Source organism: Pongo abelii, chromosome 1 (assembly GCF_028885655.2).
Source record: "Pongo abelii isolate AG06213 chromosome 1, NHGRI_mPonAbe1-v2.0_pri, whole genome shotgun sequence".
Lineage (NCBI taxonomy): Eukaryota > Metazoa > Chordata > Mammalia > Primates > Hominidae > Pongo > Pongo abelii.
Window position 1 is genome coordinate 48,950,473 of NC_071985.2, and position 20,774 is coordinate 48,971,246.

Genomic DNA, 20,774 nt, shown 5'->3' on the forward strand with positions numbered 1-20,774 from the left:
AGGTATTTATTATGTTCTGTGAGAATAATACCCATGATAATTTTAGTTACTTGATTTTTTTCTTTGTGCTTCTTTCAAGAGAGAAGATTGAAAAAGCATCCCAGGTAGTCTTCATGAGTGGGAAAGAAATAACTGTGGAACATCCTGACATGAAACAAGTTTATAATTTTATTTATGATATTTCATTCTGGTCTTTTGATGAATGTCATCCTCACTACGCTAGCCAGACAATTGTCTATGAGAAGCTAGCAGCACCACTCCTAGAAAGAGCCTTTGAAGGCTTCAATACCTGTCTTTTTGCTTATGGTCAGACTGGCTCTGGAAAATCATATACGTAAGTTGTATTGGAAATGCAATTATCCAGAAGTGTTTAAATATACTTTTGTGAGAAGCAGCATGGGAGTGATAGAAAGAATATAGTTTTGAAACCACACAGATCTTGGCCCAAATCTCATCCATTTTATATACCAGTTCTGCAAACTTGGGCAATTTACTTAGCCTCTGGGCTTCAGTTTACACATTTGCCTTGATACAATTCATCTTGTAATTATCATTGGCCCTATTTTACTGTACTTTATATATTTTACATAAACTGAGGCCTAGAGAGGTTATCTTATAAGTATTTCGGTGAGAATTAAAAGTAAGGCATCTAAGCTAGATGTGATGGCACACACCTGTAGTCTCAGCTACTTGAGAAGCTGAGGTAGGAGGATTGCTTAAGCGCAGGAGTTCGAGTCCAGCCTGGGCAACTTAGTCCCCATCTCTTAAGAAAAAAGGGTGGGGGGGCATCTGATAAATGGTAGCTATGATAATAATACCTGTCCTAGAAGGAAATACTGAGCATTTTAACAGTAGCTAACATTTGAGTTCTTTTTTTTTTTTTTTTTTTTTTTTTGTAGCAAGGTTTGTTGTGAAGAGTGAAAGAACAAAGCTTCCACAGCGTGGAAGGGGACCCGAGCGAGTTGCCCAACATTTGAGTTCTTACTATATTCCAGACACTGTGCTAAAGACTTTGCTTATATTCTCTCACAATAATTCTCTGAATTAGATAGTTTTATTATTCCCATTTTACAGTAGAGGAAATTGAAGTTTAGTGAGGTTAAATATCTTGGAGTCAAGATTTGGACTCAGGCAGATTTGACTTCAGAGTCCAGATTCTTAATTATGAGATTCAATGAACTTGCTTCCTACTCCCTTCCCAGCCCATTTCCCCAAAAAGAATTTTAAAAAAATGAATTAGTTTTATTTCCCCCTTATTCATAATGTATTTTTCAGGATGATGGGATTTAGTGAAGAACCAGGAATAATTCCAAGATTTTGTGAAGATCTTTTTTCTCAAGTAGCCAGAAAACAAACCCAAGAGGTATGTTCTTATAATACCTGCAAGCTTCTTATCAGAGTAGAAAATAGTCAAATCAAGTTCAAATCAGTCATGGCCACTAAGGAAATACTTAATGGAAGATCAGTTCTAATTTATAGATCACTCTTCTTTGGAACAGTGGTATGGAGAGAGAGGGTGGAAATTCTAAATTCAGAATCAATTTCACCTGGTGGGCAGTGATAGTGAAGTCGTCTCTTCTCCCTTGTCTTCTCTCCCTTGTTTTTGCTTTACTTTTGTGTATATGTAGAGGCTCACAAACATGGTAGCTATGTGCTATTATACATGTCTTTATAGTCAGATAGGTGCACAGCTTAACTAAGGACAGCAGGCATAACCTTTTGGACAATGTGACTCAGAAAGAGTAGTGAAATTGGGATTTGAACCCAGAGTTGACTTCAAAAGCCATGCTTTTTCCACTGTTCTACACCTGAATAGGCTGTACTGGCTTCCTGTTTCACTTATTCATTTACACATTCAGCTACCTTTTACTGAGCATTCTGCTGTTGCCAGGCAGCTTGTTAGATCAAAATTTTTTTTTCTCAAATTTTCTTGGTCATAAGAATCACCAGGGATTCTTGGCAGGGACATATATGTGCATGTGTATGTGTATGTACACACTCGCTAAAAATCTCTTCTGGGGGTTCTGAGTCAGTTAGTCTGGTGTAGAGCTTGGGATTTTATAATTTTCATGCTTTTCCTCCAGTATTTTTTATGATAAAGGAAGCTGGGAAAATTGTGCTAGATTAGGGGTGTGGAGTTAAAAGACCCAGTCCCTGTATTCAAAAGAGTGTAGTGAGAGAAATAAGTCAGTTAATAGCCAAGTACAATCAATTAAATGCTAAACAAACTAAAGTAGATGCTCTAATAGAACATGTAAAAAAGAACATAGAAGGTTGGAGGGAGACATTCTCTCAGAGGAAGGAGCAGCTGAGCTTATTTTTGAAGGATACATAGCATTATTAGCTTGGTGAAGAAGGGGAGAAGGACATTCCAGGAAGAGGGAGCAGCATGTACCAAGATTTGAAAGCAAAAAAGTAGGGAGCCTTTGGGAATCTATAAATTGTTCACTTTGTTTTGAGCATGGAATTTGAGGGTGGAGAGCGATAAGAGAAGAAACTAGACACTGGGCGTGGTGGCTCACGCCTGTAATCCCAGCACTTTGGAAGGCCAAAGCGGGCGGATCACCTGAGATCAGGAGTTTGAGACCAGCCTGGCCAACATGGTGAAATCCTGCCTCTCCTAAAAATACAAAAATTAGCCTGGTGTGGTGGCACATGCCTATAATCCCAGGCACCTGGGAGGCTGAGGCAGGAAAATCACTTGGAACCCGGGAGATGGAGGTTGCAGTGAGTCAAGATCGCGCCACTGCACTCCAGCCTGGGTGACAGAGAGCATGACTCTGCCTCAAAAAAAAAAAAAAGAAAAAGAGAATAAACTAGAGAGGCCTGCAGAACTTGGCTCATGAAGGACAGTCGTCTTAGTAAGTATAACTGGTAAGACTTGCTGATTATTGGAAATGGAGGATGAGGGAGAGAGAAATCAATGTTTCTGGTTGGACAACCGGATTAGATATCGATGTCATTTTTTGAGATCACAAGAGGAAAAGCAGATTTAAGTAATTGATGAGTTCTGTCTCTTCTGTGGATATACTGCCTCTCCTCTGTCTTCTACCCTCATCCTCTCATTCCCAGTAATTAAATTGAAAATAGGAGGAGTATGGGGATCAATAGAAACATGGTGGTCTTGAGACTATGAGATGAAATATGATTCAAGTCCAAGTTTAGTGGGCATAAGAGAGTGAGAAAGCTGTGGGCTTGTGGGGCAGATTCCTCTTGGCTGTCCAGATTTTAGAGGGATAGTAATTTGAAGGTAAAGCCAGGAAGAGATAGATAAGTGAAGTTGAGGCAAAGGTCTTTGGAATGATTTCAAAGGACTGGGAGGCTCAGATTTTGCATGGAATGACTACGTCATTGAATAATATAGGGTAATGAATGCTTAAGAGCATGGTCGGCCAGGCACGGTGGCTCACGCCTGTAATCCCAGCACTTTGGGAGGCCGAGGCAGGCAAATCACTTGAGGTCGGGAGTTTGAGACCAGCCTGGCTAACATGGTAAAACCCTGTCTCTACTAAAAATACAAAAATTAGCTTGGTGTGGTGGCAGGCGCCTGTAATCCTAGCTATTTGGGAGGCTGAGGCGGGAGAATCGCTTGAACCCTGGAGGTGGAGATTGCAGTGAGCTGAGATCATGCCACTGTACTCCAGCCTGGGTGACAGAGCAAGACTCTGTCTCAAAAAAAAAAAAAAAAAAAAAAAAGAGCATGGACTTTGGAGATACATTATTTGAATTTGAATCTAAGCTTCATCACTGCAGTAGAAATGTGATCTTGAACAATTTACTTAATGTCTCTCTGTGTTTCAGAATAGACAATAGAGATGACAATTGACAATATCTCTCTCATAAGTTTGTTGTGAGGATTAAATTAGTTGATCTATACAAAAGGATTTGAAGAGTGCCTGGCACATAGTGAGCCCAACTAACTGTGGTTATATCAACTTTGGAATTACCCAGGATGGTAAAGGATAATAGTATGTGAATGGGAGTAATAGAAGGTGGTATAGCGAGCATGATGGCAGGAGCCTCAGAGGAGAAGAAAAAAGTAGGTCCCCTCCAATGTGGCCCTAACTACCTTTTCCAATTCGTTTCCCACACTACATTTTCATTTCTAAGTCCTCTTGGAGCCTCTATAACATAAAATACTATTTTACATAAAATAAGCGTTATTACATGTTTATTGAATTCTGACAGCCCCCATCCCTGTTCATAGCATTTGTCAATGACCTTGTAATTACTTGGTGTTCCTTTATACCTGGTCTCTTTGGAAGTGTTTTGTTTCTCTCTCATGACACCTGCTATATTCTGCCTTGTATTACTCATGTACTGTATTGCATCTCCAATTAGATTCTGAATTCTTTCAGGATAAAAACTATGTCCAGTTCATCTCATATTTTTCCACAGCTCCTAGAAGAGTGCTTTGTACCTAGTAGGGCACAATAAATATTTGATGGATTGAACTTAAATCTCTTTGACACTCCCTTGAAGCTTCCAATTCTGTTAGATGCTTGCTTACTCACTTCTGGGTCAGTGGATGAAATTTATTTCTCTAATAAGGAAACCATTCCCTAACTGTCAGAAGAGCTGTTTGGAAGCAAAGTTTCCCCTTTTTGGCCTCTACACTGTATCTTTCAGAGTCAAAAGGAGGAGAAGCTCAGCCCACTTAGTCTAATGATTGCTTTCTTTCCCAATGAGGAAGAGTTGTTGATTTAAGGTTCCATCTTACCAGATCAAATGTCAACCTACAGGGTGTCTTTCCTATTCTGAGCACATGCGATGCACAGATGCTGCTGTCCTTACCCAAGAATGCCCTACGCCCTCTTTCTGGTTCAATCTACTCTGTCTCTCATGCCTCACATTCTATTTACTCCTTCCCTGTTCTCTGGCCATCCTAAATTTTCCCCTTTCTGATTAGTCATATTTATAGTCATCTCGTTTTGATTCTTAAATTAATTTTCTATTGCTGTGTTTTATCTATTGGAAGGTAAGTTATATTTCTCTGAGATCTTAGCCTCATGGGCAAGAATCTTGTCTTACACTTCTTTATGTCCTGACAATAACCTAAAGCCATACACACAGTAGGTAGGTACTTAAGAAATGCTTATTGGATTGAATCGAACCTTATGCAGAAGTTAAGAAGAAATGCAAGGACTTTTGATGTTGTTCATATTAATTTTTTTTTTTTTTTTTTTGAGACGGAGTCTCGCTCTGTTGCCCAGGCTGGAGTGCAGTGGCGCGATCTTGGCTCACTGCAAGCTCCACCCCGCGGGTTCACGCGATTCTCCTGCCTCAGCCTCCGGAGTAGCTGGGACTACAGGTGCCCGCCACCACGCCTGGCTAATTTTTTGTATTTTTAGTAGAGACAGGGTTTCACCGTGTTAGCCAGGATGGTTTCGATCTCCTGACCTCGTAATCCACCCGCCTTGGCCTCCCAAAGTGCTGGGATTACAGGCGTGAGCCACTGCGCCGGGCCAAAATTTTTTTGTTGAGATAAAAGTCACATAACATCAAATTAACCACTTTAAAGTATACAATTCAGTGGCATTCAGTACATTTATAATGTACAACTGTTACTTCTAGTGCCAAAAAATTTTCATTGCCCTCAAAGGGGACCCTCTACCCATTAAGCAGTCACAATCCATTCCCCCTTCTTCCCAATCCCTGGCAACTACTAGTTTGCTTTTGTTCTATGAATTTACCTGTTCTGGAAATTTTATATAAATGGAATCATGCAGTATGTGATATTTTGTGTCTGGCTTCTTTCACTTAGCATAATGTGTTGAGGGTCATCTACATTGTAGCATATACAGTACTTCATTCCTTTTAATTTTTGACTAATATTTAATTGTAGGCATATTGCCAGTTTTGTTTATCCATTCATCAGTTGATGGACATTTGGGTTGTTTATACCTTTTGGCTATCGTGAATAGTCCTTCTGTGAACATTGGTGCATGTTTTGTTTGAATACCTGTTCTCAATTGTTTTGGATGTATAGGAGTGGAATTCCCAAATTTCTATGGTTATTCTTTATTTTTTTTGAGACGGAGTCTCGCTCTGTCGTCTAGGCTGGAGTGCAGTGGTGTGATCTCAGCTCACTGCAACCTCCGCCTCCCAGGTTCAAGTGATTCTCCTGCCTCAGCCTCCCGAGTAGCTGGGATTACTGGCACCCGACACCATGCCCAGCTAATTTTTGTATTTTTAGTAGAGATGTGGTTTTACCATGTTGGCCAGGCTGTTCTTGAACTCCTGACCTCAAATGATCCTTGGCCTCCCAAAGTGCTGGGATTGCAGGTGTGAGCCACTGTGCCCGGCCCAGTAATTCTATTTTTAACCTTTCAAGGAACTGTCAACTATTTTCCACAGTGGCCGCACCATTTTACATCCACTAGCATTGGAGGAGGGTTCCAGTTTCTCCACATCCTCACCCACACTTGTTGGTTTCCACTTATTATTATTATTGCCCTCCTAGTGCGTGTGAAGTATTTTTTCATTGTGATTTTGATTTGCATTTCCCTACTGAGAAATGATGTTGAGCATCTTTTCGTGTGCTTGTTTGCCATTTGTACGTTCTTCTTTGGAGAAATGTCTATTCAAGTCCTTTGTGCATTTTAAAATTGGACTGTTTGTCTTTATGTTGAGGATATTTTTATGTATTTATATATTTTGGATACTAGATCCTAATCACAGATATGATTTGCAAAACATTAAAATAAATTATATGCTGCGTTTCTATTCCTACTAGGTCAGCTATCACGTTGAAATGAGCTTCTTTGAAGTATATAATGAAAAAATTCATGACCTTCTGGTTTGTAAAGATGAAAATGGGCAGAGAAAGCAACCAGTAAGATTAAAACAATTTATTATTTGTTTTGAATTTCTTTTCTTATAAATGCATCTAATTATTTGAGTTCTCTGGATGATATAGCTTAAAGTTTTACTAGAATTATATGATAGCAAATGCTTGGATCTACAGTCCAATTAGATTATTTAGAAAATAAGCAGAACACTGGCCGGGTGCAGTGGCTCACTCCTGTAATCCTAGCACTTTGGGAAGCTGAGTGGGGCGGATTGCTGGAGCTCAGGAGTTCAAGACCAGCCTGGACAACACGGTGAAACCCTGTCTCTACTAAAATACAAAAATTAGCCGGGCATGGTGGCTTGCGCCTGTAGTCCCAGCTTCTCGGGAGGCTGAGGCAGGAGAATTGCTTGAACCTGGGAGGCAGAGGTTGCAGTGAGCTGCGATCGAGCCACTATACTCCAGCCTGGGTGACAGAGTGAGACTGCGTCTCCAAAAAAAAAAAAAATAAAAATAAAAATAAAAGAAGCAGAACATTATCACTAGTAGAAATTAAATTAGTTATTAGATTTAACCTCTTTATTTTAATGAAGAATTGTGTAAAACTAAAGATAAAATATTTGTTCCAAGATTTAGTTGGACCATGTAAGTTGAACACCAGATCCCTAATAGTCTATAAGCCAAAACGTAGTAAAACTTTTTAAAATTATATTTTTATTATAGAATATGTATTTCAGTGGGTTATTTAGCAAATTCATACCTTGTAGATAATCTGTGAAATAGAAAGTTTCACAATGATATCATCTTTTTAAAAAACTGCTATTCGAATTTAAAATTTTTAATTTTGCAATGGACCTTGGAGCACAATAAACAAAAATCTAAAGAAGACGGCTGGGCATGGTGGCTCACGCCTGTAATTGTAGCACTTTGGGAGGTCAAGGCAGGTGGATCACTGGGTCAAGAGATGGAGACCATCCTGGCCAACATGGTGAAACCCCGTCTCTACTAAAAATGTAAAAATTAGCTGGGCATAGTGGCGCATGCCTGTAGTCCCAGCTACTCAGGAGGCTGAGGCAGGAGAATCGCTTCAACCCGGGAGGCGGAGGTTTCAGTGAGTTGAGATTGCACCACTGCACTCCAGCCTGGCGACAGAGTGAGACTCTGTCTCAAGAAAAAAAAGGGAAGTCAGCTGTCTTCTTCACTTGCCCATGGTTGTGCAGTTTACTATTGGCAACATCAAGAAACTTAAACAAAACTTGACCTTTGCTTCTATGATTTCTATATGTTTAAAGCTTCTGGTCACAAAGATGAAAATGTATAATGTAACAATAAAGAAAAATTTTAATATCTGAAATTTAATGAATATGTTTTAGAGAGCATTTAAAAGTATATAAATCATAGCGACTGCAAGATTTAACATTCAAATATCTTACTGAAAAACTAGAAAGACAAGCTGGGTGCAGTGGCTCACGCCTGTAATCCCAATACTTTGGGAGGCTGAGGTGGGCGGATCACTTGAGGTCAGGAGTTGCTGATCAGCCTGGTCAACATGGTAAAACTCCTTCTCTACTGAAAATACAAAAGTTAGCTGGTGTGGTGACACTGTCTTGTAATCTTAGCTACTCAGAAGGCCGAGGTAGGAGAGTTGCATGAACCTAGGAGGCAGAGGTTGCACTGAGCCAAGACTGTGCCACTGCACTCCAGCCTGGGCAACAGAGCAAGACTCTGTCTCAAAACAGACAAACAAACAAACAAAAAAACAAAAAAACTAGTAAGACATCTGATGCTAAAATATATTTTTCTAATTATTGTCTATTAGACAATTCTAATAGCAGTTTTTTAAGAATAAAAAAACTAATAAGACTTGATGCTACAATATATTGTTACATATTGTGCTACCATAAACAGTTTTTTATATTGAAACTGTTTCCTAATGCCTTACAGATTTGTTTTTATGAGACCTTTTGTGTTTTTTTTTTTTTTCCTGGATAAAATAAAGACAAATCTCTTACCTTAAACTCAAGATATAGAAAAAGCGATCATTTAAAATTATATGAAATATCTGTCATACTCCTAACGATGCATGTATTTGCTTCTTCTAGCTGAGAGTGAGGGAACATCCTGTTTATGGACCATATGTTGAAGCACTGTCAATGTAAGTATTTGGCTCAGCAGGGGCAAAGAGGATAAAACAAATGAATAGAGTGAATATTACTCTCCCATAATCTTTATTGTATTCTCATTGGCCTTCCTAACTTTGAAACCCTGGGTAACTATTTAGCCTTCTACCCTTGATATTGTCCAGTTAGGTTTTCCCTCTCTTTCCATAGAGTGTTAGTTACTTGTTTTTATACTTGCATCTATCTTTCATAGTACCTGTAAAGTGTCTGCCATGGAGTATTCATTATAGTGAGTATGAAGTAAATATTTGCTTTTTCTTTCTTTTACCCCTTCCTTTCATCATTAATTAAATCTTCCCTCTCAACCTGCTTTTTATACCTATGACTCTAAGCTAGACAGGGAAGAAGGTAGTAAGAAGAGTTAAGAGTTTGATACATGCCAGGAGTCATTTACTTTCTTTTTCAACACTCCAAATGCTTTCTTAAAGGAAAGGAAAAGTGATTAAGTATTAACTCAGCTGTGTTTAATATATCCGGGATTATATTGGGACCCATATACACCCACATATAAATATACTTATGCATATACATATGTGTTAAAGTATATCTTTTGGTATTGTGACTTAGACTTGAATATTATGTTAAGATGCTAAGGTGCTTCATTGTATTAAGAAAAATCATATTTTTGTTAAAATTAAAGCATTATTTTATTTCCTGTCCTTTAAGAGTGGGGAAAATAAAAGATTCTGGGAGAATCAGTAAAATAATATTCATGAATTAGTCCATTGTGATCTTCAGCATAAATATGTAATTGAAATATTATTGTTTTATGAGAGCAAGAGTATAATCATCAGTAAAATTGATTTTGTCTTTTCACTTCTTAAAAATAGGAATGTTGTCAGTTCTTACACTGATATCCAGGTAAGATTGATTGTATTTTGTTTTCTTTTCACTAGATAGAAATAGCATAATCCTAAATATTTATAAGAATATTTTTTCTTAATTGCTGTTTTACAAATAAAAGGTTAGTTTCCTTAATTTATCACAAACTGATTTTGTTTGTTAAGTTTTAATCAAAATAATTGCTCTTCTGTATTAAAAATATTGACCTTCATGTAAGCTTAAAGTTATGGAAACAGCCTTTTAAAGTTATTATTTCCTGCCTCAGATTTCTATGACAGAAAAAAAGGCAATGGGAATACAAATTATTAAAAGATAAATATTTACTCACTTCATTTTATAAATTAATTATAAATGTATATATAATATCTCTCTTAATTTTTATACCAATGAGTTACAGTCTGCTGATCTGATCTTCCTTCCTTTTTTCTTGTAAGAGTTGGCTAGAATTGGGAAATAAACAAAGAGCTACTGCTGCTACTGGTATGAATGATAAAAGCTCCCGATCTCATTCAGTTTTCACCCTGGTGATGACCCAGACCAAGGTATTTTTTTCCACAGGCAAGATAGTAAATACATTTAAGCTTCATGTTTTTCTTATTGTCTTCTTTAAATCAAAAGGTAAAAGTACAGTCATATAAATATATAAACTTAATTTGATTGTAGGAAATATACCTTAGTTTCAATGACTTTTGGTCAATGACCAAATGACTTATGGCAATATACTATTTACCAGATTTTTAAATCAATAATAGATGCTTGTTATGATACCATTGATATGATCATACCAATATATAATAGTATATTTTAATATATAGTAATTATGCAGAGTATTTAGAAAAACATCAGAAAGTAAAAGATTTTTTAAAATTTAGCCATAGGTTCCACTACTCAGATAAACCCCTCTAAACATTTTGGTATATAATCTTTGAATTTTTTTACCATCACAATTAAATTCACTTAAAATCACACTGTTAAAATCTGTAACAATTTTATGTTATTAAAATTTTTATAAAATAATATTAATAGCTATATAATATTCCATTAACTATTAGAGTTCCTCAAGTTTTTCTCTACTGTTGGACATTTATATTATTTTTAAATGTTTTGCTATTATAATGCTGGGATAAGCAACATCTTTGTGCATTAAATTTTTTCTTTATTGTTATTTCCTTAATATAACTGAGTGGTTATGGATTTTAATCTCTTTAAGGTAATTTATTTTATTTTGGCATAATCTATCCACTGCTCAATATATTCTTTTCAGTAGACCGTGTGAATATTTTTGTGTTATAAATTATCACAGATTCATGAAGGGATGATTTTAGGCCAGGTGTGGTGGCTCACGCCTGTAATCCCAGCACTTTGGGAGTCCGAGGCAGGAGGATCACTTGAGCTCAGGAGTTTGAGACCAGCCTGAGCAACATAGTGAGACCCTGTCTGTACTAAAAATAAAAAAAAGTAGCAGGTGTAGCAGCACGTGCCTGTAGTCCCAGCTACTCGGGAGCCCGAGGTGGGAGAATTGCTTGAACGCAGGAGATCAAGCCTGCAGTGAGCCGTGATCATGCCACTACACTCCAGCCTGGGCAACAGAGTGAGACCCGTTCTCAAAAAAAAAAAGGGACGATTTAAAAAATAAAAGAGTGGTGTGTAATCTTTTACAACTTTCCCTTTAAAAAACCCATATTGATTGCAAGTCATAGAACTTAAATTAATTTAATATCATTTTGCTGTAGACAGAATTTGTGGAAGGGGAAGAACACGATCACAGAATAACAAGTCGAATTAACCTAATAGATCTGGCAGGCAGTGAGCGCTGCTCTACGGCTCACACTAATGGAGATCGACTAAAGGTAAATGGAATGCTTTTTCTCCTTTTGATGAAATTTATTCCTGGGGTCATTATTTTAAGGAGAATACAAACTGAATACACTTAGCCCCCCCAAATATATCTTTATCTGCAGTTTGTAGACTGCATTGCTGCGGTTGAAAAATAGATATGTACTTTTTGGTTATGATTAATTTTTAAAGAAAATACGTTTGAGTCATAAGAAAGTTGGTAGTTTATAGAAAAAAGTATTTATAGACAGGCGTTATGGCATGTGTCTGTAGTCCCAGCTACTTGAGAGGCTCAGGTGGGAGAATCGCTTGAGCCTGGATGGTCGAGGCTATAGTGAGCCATGTTTGTGCCACTGCACTCCAGCCTGGGCAACAGAGTGAGACTCTGTCTCAAAAAAAAGAAAATAAAAAAGTATTTACTCAGTAATTATATGAGGGGAGAAATATATTTTGTGAAATAAATTTTTTGCTGAGAAGTATTTTAAGTTAAAAAAATTTTTTTTTTCTTGCATGCAGGAAGGTGTGAGTATTAATAAGTCCTTGCTAACTTTGGGAAAAGTTATATCTGCCCTCTCTGAACAAGCAAACCAAAGGAGAGTTTTTATTCCTTATCGTGAATCTGTTCTTACATGGCAAGTATCTTTTGAAGTATAAAGAATTGTATAAAATTTAGTGAATACTATGGGGAAAAGAATGATAGACTGACTTCATTAACTTTGGGATGGAGAAAGGTCGTAAGCATTATGAATTCTAGAGCCAAACTACCTGGATTTGAATCTCAGCTCAGCATCTTATAAGCTCTGTGACTTTGGGCAAATTACTTAATATTCTAGCCTGTTTCCTCATCTGTAAAATAGGAATAAAATCAATACCTTTTAGGGGTGAGAATTAAATTATTAGTGTACAATTCTTAATACATAATATGTACTATATGAGTGTAAATAACTATTCTTGTGCTTAACTATTATTTGTGCCTGATGTTTGAACATATATGGTACTACCAAACATATTGCTAGTTGTATAAAGAGAAATTGAATAATTTTGTTTACTTACTACACAGTGACTAATACATGGGTGCTCAATAAATGTTTTCATTGTATATTTAATTTTCAGTATGTTACACTCAGATTACATCTGTATGGATTTAATATTCAGTTCTGATAGGCATTAATATACAGTTACGATAAGGACTGCATCTTTACTTGAGGGTAATGTGTCTTTATAATTGATTTATTATAATGTGGTTGCCACCTTGAAACCTATAAGGGAAAATCTGATTTTTTTCATGTCTTATGAAAGTTAAAAATAGTGACATTCATTCTGTACTAATATATGTTTTAAGTCTCATACTCTTTTTCTCTAAAATAGATTTTGCTTTTAGTACAATATAGAATTTTTGTTTCAATGTTCATTCATGATTTTCAACATTTATTGAGCATCTGCTTCAAAAGGTTGTGGTAGCACTGGAAATACAAAGATGACCAAGACACATAGTCCCTTCCCTATGGTAGCTCACAGTCACGAAATACTTGATGATTAAGCACATTTTAAAATCTCTGCACAGATTATTGCCTCCTGAAACAATATAAAAAGTGTAAGAGAGAAAAAGTGTTTATGAGATCTAGAAATAGTTGCAAATACCAGAAAAGTTTTAAATGGTATTTGAGTAGAGTATAATAATACTGTGTTATATACCCTATTAGTTTGTTTTGTGCTTTCTAGATAATTACTGTTATTAAGTTGTTGTAGAAGCAAAGTCTTATTATGACTTTTTTTTCTTGCAGGCTGTTAAAAGAAAGTCTGGGTGGAAATTCAAAAACTGCAATGATTGCTACGATTAGTCCTGCTGCCAGCAACATAGAAGAAACATTAAGCACACTTAGATATGCTAACCAAGCCCGTTTAATAGTCAATGTTGCCAAAATAAATGAAGATATGAACGCTAAGTTAATTAGAGGTGAATATTTTCTCAGAATTTAAAAATTGTTTTGCCGCAGTTTAGTCTCGGATATTAGTTGCAGTCTTAAAATATGCAATTTATGAACCTCAAAGACTTTTTTCTATACCTATTTTAATAGATTCTAGTCATCAGCCTATAGTGATGGAGGATGATAGGTGGAAGGACAGAGAATAAGTAATAAGGAGAAAAACAATTAGAAAAAGAACATAGAAAACAGAGTGTGGGTAAGGGGGAAACAGTAAGCTTTAAACAATAAATTTACACAGTCATAGATGTGTGCAGCAAAATACCAAGAAAACTATTTACTATTTTTCTTTTATGACCTCTCTTCCATTGACATTTTATGTACTAGCTCTGCTCATGCTTAGTTCTTTGATCCAAAGGCAATTTAAGCTTGAGTTTCTAGTGTAGGCTGAACTTCATTTACGCTAAATACTGCTTTCTATTTATCTCTGGGTAATCATCAATTTAGGATAGACTTTAATGCCTGCAAGAAATCTTGATTTGTACAGTTTTATCTTTGCTGATGTAGAGCTATCATCTTTTCATGCCCCTTTGTCCTCTGGCCCTTTTTAGCAGCAGAAGGTGATAGACGCTTCAGATGTATGAGCCAGAGAGGAATCTGTTTTCTCTATCCTGGTCCATCCTTTCCCTTTTGGATCCCTTCTGTTTCACAAGTGGGACTGTTTTCATTAAAAATAAGTACTCTGGGCCGGGCGTGGTAGCTCACGCCTATAATCCCAGCACTTTGGGAGGCCGACACAGGCAGACTACTTAAGGTCAGGAGTTCGAGACCAGCCTGGCCAACACGGGGAAACCCTGTCTCTACTAAAAATACAAAAATTAGCCAGACACGGTGGTGGGCGCCTGTAATCCTGGTTACTCGGGAAGCTGAGGCAGGCGAATTGCTTGAGCCCGGGAGGCAGAGGTTGCAATGAGCCGAGATCATACCACTGCACTCTAGCCTGGGCGACAGTGAGACTCTGTCTAAATAAATAAATGTTCTGAATTCCAGCTTGAAAAATCTTTGATCTTGGCTGTTCTGCCTAGTGAATAACCATTCTTTTATTTCTTTACTTTTTAAATAAACTTTCACTTTAACAATTCCCCTTTTGCCTCTCAAAAGTGTTCCACTTTGGTCAGTACATTATACAGCTTTCCTACTTATGAACAGGGGAAGTTCATTAGTATGGGAGCATATTTTAGGTTAAGACTAAGTAAAGATTTATAGGTTACATAAAGTAGAGCTGATTTCTCCAATATTCTATTTTATTTGGTAATACTGTATTTAAAACTTCAAATGAAATAGAAGATTGGAGGATTATGCTTACTGTGGAAATTATTATATATTAAATGTTATTATTCATGCATCTTTGTATAAATCTTCAGAATTGAAGGCAGAAATTGCAAAGCTAAAAGCTGCTCAGAGAAACAATCGGAATATTGACCCTGAGCAATACAGGCTCTGTCGGCAAGAAATAACATCCTTAAGAATGAAACTGCATCAACAGGAGAGAGACATGGCAGAAATGCAAAGGTAGAGTACAGTCAGTAGTCTAAATGTTAAGTGTGTTGCTCTGGAATCATAGAAATGGCAGGGACCTCAAGAGGATACTGAGTCTTTTCCCCTACCTTCCTTATGAATAGAGCAGCCCACTCCCAGATTATCATATTTTAAATATTACTAGGTAGTTCCCTAATTTTCATTGATTGTCTCTTGACTCTCAATCTTATACATCTGGATGTTTTTAACTCTATTATTTTCTTTGTCTTTGGAAAGAGTGTGGAAAGAAAAGTTTGAACAAGCTGAAAAAAGAAAACTTCAAGAAACTAAAGAGTTACAGGTATTATTTCAGCTTTCTAAACTGATTTGAAAATAAAAGAAATATGCCAAGAAATAAATATTGCCAATATGCCAATGCATGTAAATTTAATGTTTCAAATATTTACTGTATACTGACTGTGCAAAGCAATACCATAAGAAAAATTAATATAAAGAAATGTTAAGATCAAGACTGGTTGCTTAGAGCCAGCCCATAAGCTAGTTGGAAAGTTAAAATATGAATAAACCATCTTGTTATATTTACTTTGGTTCTACAAATATATATTAAATATCTATGCTGTGCCAGGAACAGGGGAAGCCAAGGTGATTAAATACAGTTTCCTCCCTCAGAGAGCTTGTGATCCAGAGAGAGATTTGCAAAACGTAAATAGAAGACTGAAATGCAATGTGATTTCATTAGATTGAGCCATAAGCAATTGCCATTTTTGTAGGTAAAGCATGGTTGAACACTGGCAGTTTCATATGGTTGAACCTAATGTAATGAAAAGTATTTCAAGTGATTGATAGTGGGGGAGTACTATAAGAATTCAGGAGAAGGAGGGAAAATTCCTTGGGCATGGCCAATCCAACCTCATAAAAGAGGTGGCATTTGAGATGGCCTTTGAAGTTTGGGTAAGATTTTAATAGGAAGAGAAAAGGAAGAGCACATTCTCAGAAGAGAAAATTCTGTGAAAGTAAAGGTAGAAAAGTTTGAGGTGTCTTTAGAAAGGGTATGTAGATCAGTTTTATTGGAAGCAGTTTATATGAGATCATAAGGAGATAAAATTGGAAAGATATGTTATGATTACTTTACGAAGGACTTGATTTCCAGGCCAAGGAAAGTAAGTTTTATCCTGTAGGAAGTGAGAAGCTGTTGAAAAGTGACCAGGGAATTTACATTTTGAGAGTACCCTTTCAAGAGAATTAACCTGGCATAGGATATAAGATGGATTGAAAACAGAAGCTGTTGATGGTTATCAAGAGGCTGCTTCAGTAGTTTTGGTGTGAGTTGACAGGGGCCTAAGGTGATGGCGATGAAGATGCAACAAAACAAAATGATCTATTCTAAAGACGGTCAGTCAATAAGAAGACACAATTTGGTGATGATAGATTGATATATGAATAGACTGAGGATGGTGAAGGACAAAGAAGGTAGGGAGGTCACAAAGGAGAGATTCTAAGGAAGGAAGAGAGAGTCTAAAAAACCTTTATGGCCAGGCACGGTGGCTCATGCCTGTAATCCCAGCACTTTGGGAGGCCGAGGTGGGTGGATCACCTGAGGTCAGGAGTTCGAGACCAGCCTGGTCAACATGACGAAACCCTATCTCTACTAAAAATACAAAAATTAGCCGGGCGTGGTGGCATGCACCTGTCGTCCCAGCTACTTGGGAGGCTGAAGCAGGAGAATTGTTTGAACCCAGGAGGCAGAGGTTGCAGTGAGCCGAGATCGTGCCACTGTACTCCAGCCTGGGTGACAGAGCGAGACTCCGTCTCAAAAATAATAATAATAATAATAACCTTTAATTTAGTGAGACTTCATATAGAATTGTTCTAATGTTTAATATAGACCATTTGTTTTAGGTGAATTTAACAATTTCATACTGTGATTAAGATTAATTTCTTTTTCTGACTTCTACCAGAAAGCAGGAATTACATTTCAAATGGACAATCATTTACCAAACCTTGTTAATCTGAATGAAGATCCACAACTATCTGAGATGCTGCTATATATGATAAAAGAAGGAACAACTACAGTTGGAAAGTATAAACCAAACTCAAGCCATGATATTCAGTTATCTGGGGTGCTGATTGCTGATGATCATTGGTATGTTAATCCTCTAAAAAAAAAGAAAAGGCACCTGTTCTGTATCTTGATAACATGTGGTTTCCTTCATACAGCATATTCATTGATACTGATCGTTTGGTAGAATTCTTCAAACCCATGGTTTAGTCAGGAAAAACATACATTCTGAGTGTGTTGTAAGGATATAGGTCAGTTACTCTCAATATAAAGTACAGTGTAATGCTCTCTCTGTTTTTGTTTTGGCATACTTGATCTGTTGGTTGAAGAATAATTTATTTTCTTGCAATTATAATGATGCACATGAAAGTAAACTATCTATCTTACATAACAGAATTTTTGGTTGAAATGACCAATTTAAAAATGTTACTTTATGTGAATTTTGTTCATATGAATGGAATACTTGTATATATTTTTGGAATGATAGTGTATGTAAACTTTTTTGATTCTGCATTGTGTTTCCAAGATTTGTGTACATTGGTTCCTGTTTTATTTTCAATGCTATGAAGTATTCCATTGTATGAATTTCTCTCTTATAAAGTTTAGGAAGCGCTTTTAAATTGTATGTCTGAGAGTAGAGATACTAGGTTGTAGAATATATGCATGTTCAACTTTAGTAGATAATTTCAAATTATTTTCAAAATGAATTTTTACTCCCATTGGCCTTGAGAATACCTGTTACTCCACATCCTTGCCAGTACTTAGTACTGTCAGACTTTATGCCAATCTGATGAACATTAAATAGTATATCATTATGGATTCATTTTACATTTCTTTGATTAATAATAAGGTTGAACATCTTTTCATGTGTTGATTGGCCATTTTTGTTTACTATTGTGACTTGCCTCTTCATATCTTTTGTTGATTTTTCAACTGATTTGTTTATTTCTTAATAATTTGTAGGAGTTGCCAATCCTTCGTGAGCTTTTTGGTATAAATATCTTTTTTTCTAATGTGTAACATCTTTTTACTCTCTCTGGTGCCTTTTGATTGATTGAAGTTCTTAATTTTATTGTAGTACCTGGCATCAGTCTTTTCCTTTATGATTGTCAGTTTTTATGTCTTAAAGAAAGAATGTTCTGGCTGGGCGTGTTGGCTCATGCCTGTAATCCTAGCACAGGCGTGTGGGCAGATTGGCTCAGGAGTTTGAGTCCAGCCTGGGCAACATGGCGAAACCCCGTCTCTACTAAAAATACAAAAAATTTTCTGGGCGTGGTGGTGCCCGCCTGTAATCCCAGCTACTCAGGAGACTGAGGCACGAGAATCACTTGAACCTAGGAGGTGGAGGTTGCAGTGTGCTGAGATCATGCCACTGCACTCCAGCCTGAGTGACAGAGCGAGACTGTCTCAAAAAAAAAAAGAGAAAGAATGTTCTGGCCAGGCGCGGTGGCTCACGCCTATAATCCTAACACTTTGGGAGGCTGAGGCGGGCGGATCACTTGAGACCAGAAGTTCAAGATCAGCCTGGCCAACATGGTGAAACCTCATCTCTACTGAAAATAGAAAAATTAGCCCGGCATGGTGGTGGGCACCTATAGTCTCAGCTACTTGGGAGGCTGAGGCATGAGAATCACTTGAATCTGGGAGGTGGAAGCTACAGTTGGCCAAGATGACCCTGCTGTACTCCAGCCTAGGCAACAGAGTGAGACTCTATCTCAAAAAAAAAGAAAGACTGTTGTACATTGAGGTCATAGAAATGTTCTCCTAAATTTTCTTCTAGATGTTTTGAAGTTTTGCTTTCACATTGAAGTTATTGAATGTCTGGAATTTTTTATTTGGTGTGAATTAGGGATCTAAATTCACTTATTTTCCACATGAATAGCCATTTCTCCCAGTACTAAATAGTAAATAGTTTATTGCTTCTTTTGGAATCTGTAGTGCTCCTACAAAAAATTTCTAAAAATATCGGAATCTGTTTCTTCCTGCTAATACCCCATGGTCTTAATTACTTGAGCTTTGTAATGAATATTTATTTATTTATTTATTTTGATTCAGAGTTTTGCTCTGTCGCCCAGGCTGGAGTGTAGTGGCGCCATCTCAGCTCACTGCAACCTCCTGGGGTCAAGCAATTCTCCTGCCTCAGCCTCCTGAGTAGCTGAGATTGCAGGTGTCTGCTACCACGCCTGGCTAATTGTTGTATTTTTAGTAGAGATGGGGTTTCACCATGTTGGCCAGGCTGGTCTCAAACTCCCACCTCAGGTGATCCGCCTGCCTTGACCTCCCAAAGTGCTGGGATTACAGGTGTGAGCCACCATGACCGGCCTGTAATGAATCTTTATATCTTTTTTTTGAGATGGAGTCTCACTCTGTCACTCAGGCTGGAGTGCAGTAGTGTGATCTTGGCTCACTGTAACCTCCGCCTTCTGGGTTCAAGCGATTCTCGTGCCTCAGCCTCCCGAGTAGCCGCCATGCCCAGCTAATTTTTGTATTTTTAGTAGAGACAATTTCATCATGTTGGCCGGGCTGGTCTTGAACTCCTGACCTCAGGTGATCCACCCACCTTGGCCTCCCAAAGTACTGGGATTACAGACGTGAGCCACTGCATCTGGCCATGAATCTTTATATCTGTTAGGGCATATCCTTTTGTTCTTTAGGTTCTTTTGCTCTTTTATTAATTAATTATTTTCTTTAACAAATAAATACAGTATTATTAACATCTGTGGCAAAGATACAGAACATGCTCTCAAAGAGTTAAGAGTGCAGTAAGGAACTTGGAAGCCTCCTGCTTGCCTCTCTCTACTTCCATTTTTTGTACCTTCCTCAGTTTATCTCATTCATTAGACCATGAACTTTATGAAAGCTGGTTTCATGTCTGTCTTCATTGCTGACATATACCTGGCTCTTGGAGGCTTAATGAATAAAAGAACTTCATGGCTGAGGCTGGTCATGTGAAAGAGAAAAGAACTTCAGTATCTATTAGTGCATATTAAGTGTTATATGAGTACTGCATACTTACTGCTTAAAAGTGAAGAGAAGGAAGAGTTGACTTCTAACTTAAACCCTAAAGAACAGCTTCTTAGAGGACACTAAGTTGGGCCTTCAAGAATGGTTGCAAGAAGGGAGAGGATGTCCTATCTGGAGGGAATGATTCAAAGAAAGGAGGAAAGCTGACATTAAGGCAAATTCAGAGTATTCACATGGTTGACTGAGTGTGAAATGGGGTTCTTATGGGAAAATAGTGGCAGATGAGGGAGGTTGGTGGTTGAAGCCATATTATGGGGAGTCCAGAATGGTAGGCCATGGAATTTTGAGAGCAGAGTAGATAGAATTAGGAGAGGAAAGGGATCAGAACAAGTACACATTATATAAACCTTCACCTGGATAAGACACTAGACTGGTGGGAGGGATGTAGTGCCTAAGGATGAACTATTTTTTTCATATACTTTTCTCTAGATGCTTTAATTAGACTATTATTCTCTAATCACAGATCTTGGAGCCTAATCAACAGCTAAAAAGATCTTTGGTTAGGACTCAGCTTTTGTTGCAGTTTTTCTTTCTATCCAGTTAATCCAAAGATGAATTGGACTTTGGAATTTCTTTCC

At 37.3% G+C, this 20,774-nt stretch overlaps 1 protein-coding gene across 10 annotated transcripts in view; it reads left to right on the forward strand.

The window, feature by feature from the left end:
• Positions 1–20,774, forward strand: part of KIF14 (kinesin family member 14) — a 68,410-nt gene that overhangs the window by 5,132 nt on the left and 42,504 nt on the right. For all 10 annotated transcript variants that reach the window (XM_024237762.3, XM_063726018.1, XM_063726019.1 and 7 more), the window contains 12 exons: positions 80–334; positions 1,276–1,363; positions 6,737–6,835; positions 8,893–8,945; positions 9,801–9,831; positions 10,248–10,355; positions 11,547–11,663; positions 12,166–12,281; positions 13,434–13,606; positions 14,999–15,146; positions 15,390–15,453; positions 17,072–17,256. In XM_024237762.3, the coding sequence (XP_024093530.2) occupies positions 80–334; positions 1,276–1,363; positions 6,737–6,835; positions 8,893–8,945; positions 9,801–9,831; positions 10,248–10,355; positions 11,547–11,663; positions 12,166–12,281; positions 13,434–13,606; positions 14,999–15,146; positions 15,390–15,453; positions 17,072–17,256 (1,437 nt within the window). The remainder of the gene's footprint in view (positions 1–79; positions 335–1,275; positions 1,364–6,736; positions 6,836–8,892; positions 8,946–9,800; positions 9,832–10,247; positions 10,356–11,546; positions 11,664–12,165; positions 12,282–13,433; positions 13,607–14,998; positions 15,147–15,389; positions 15,454–17,071; positions 17,257–20,774) is intronic.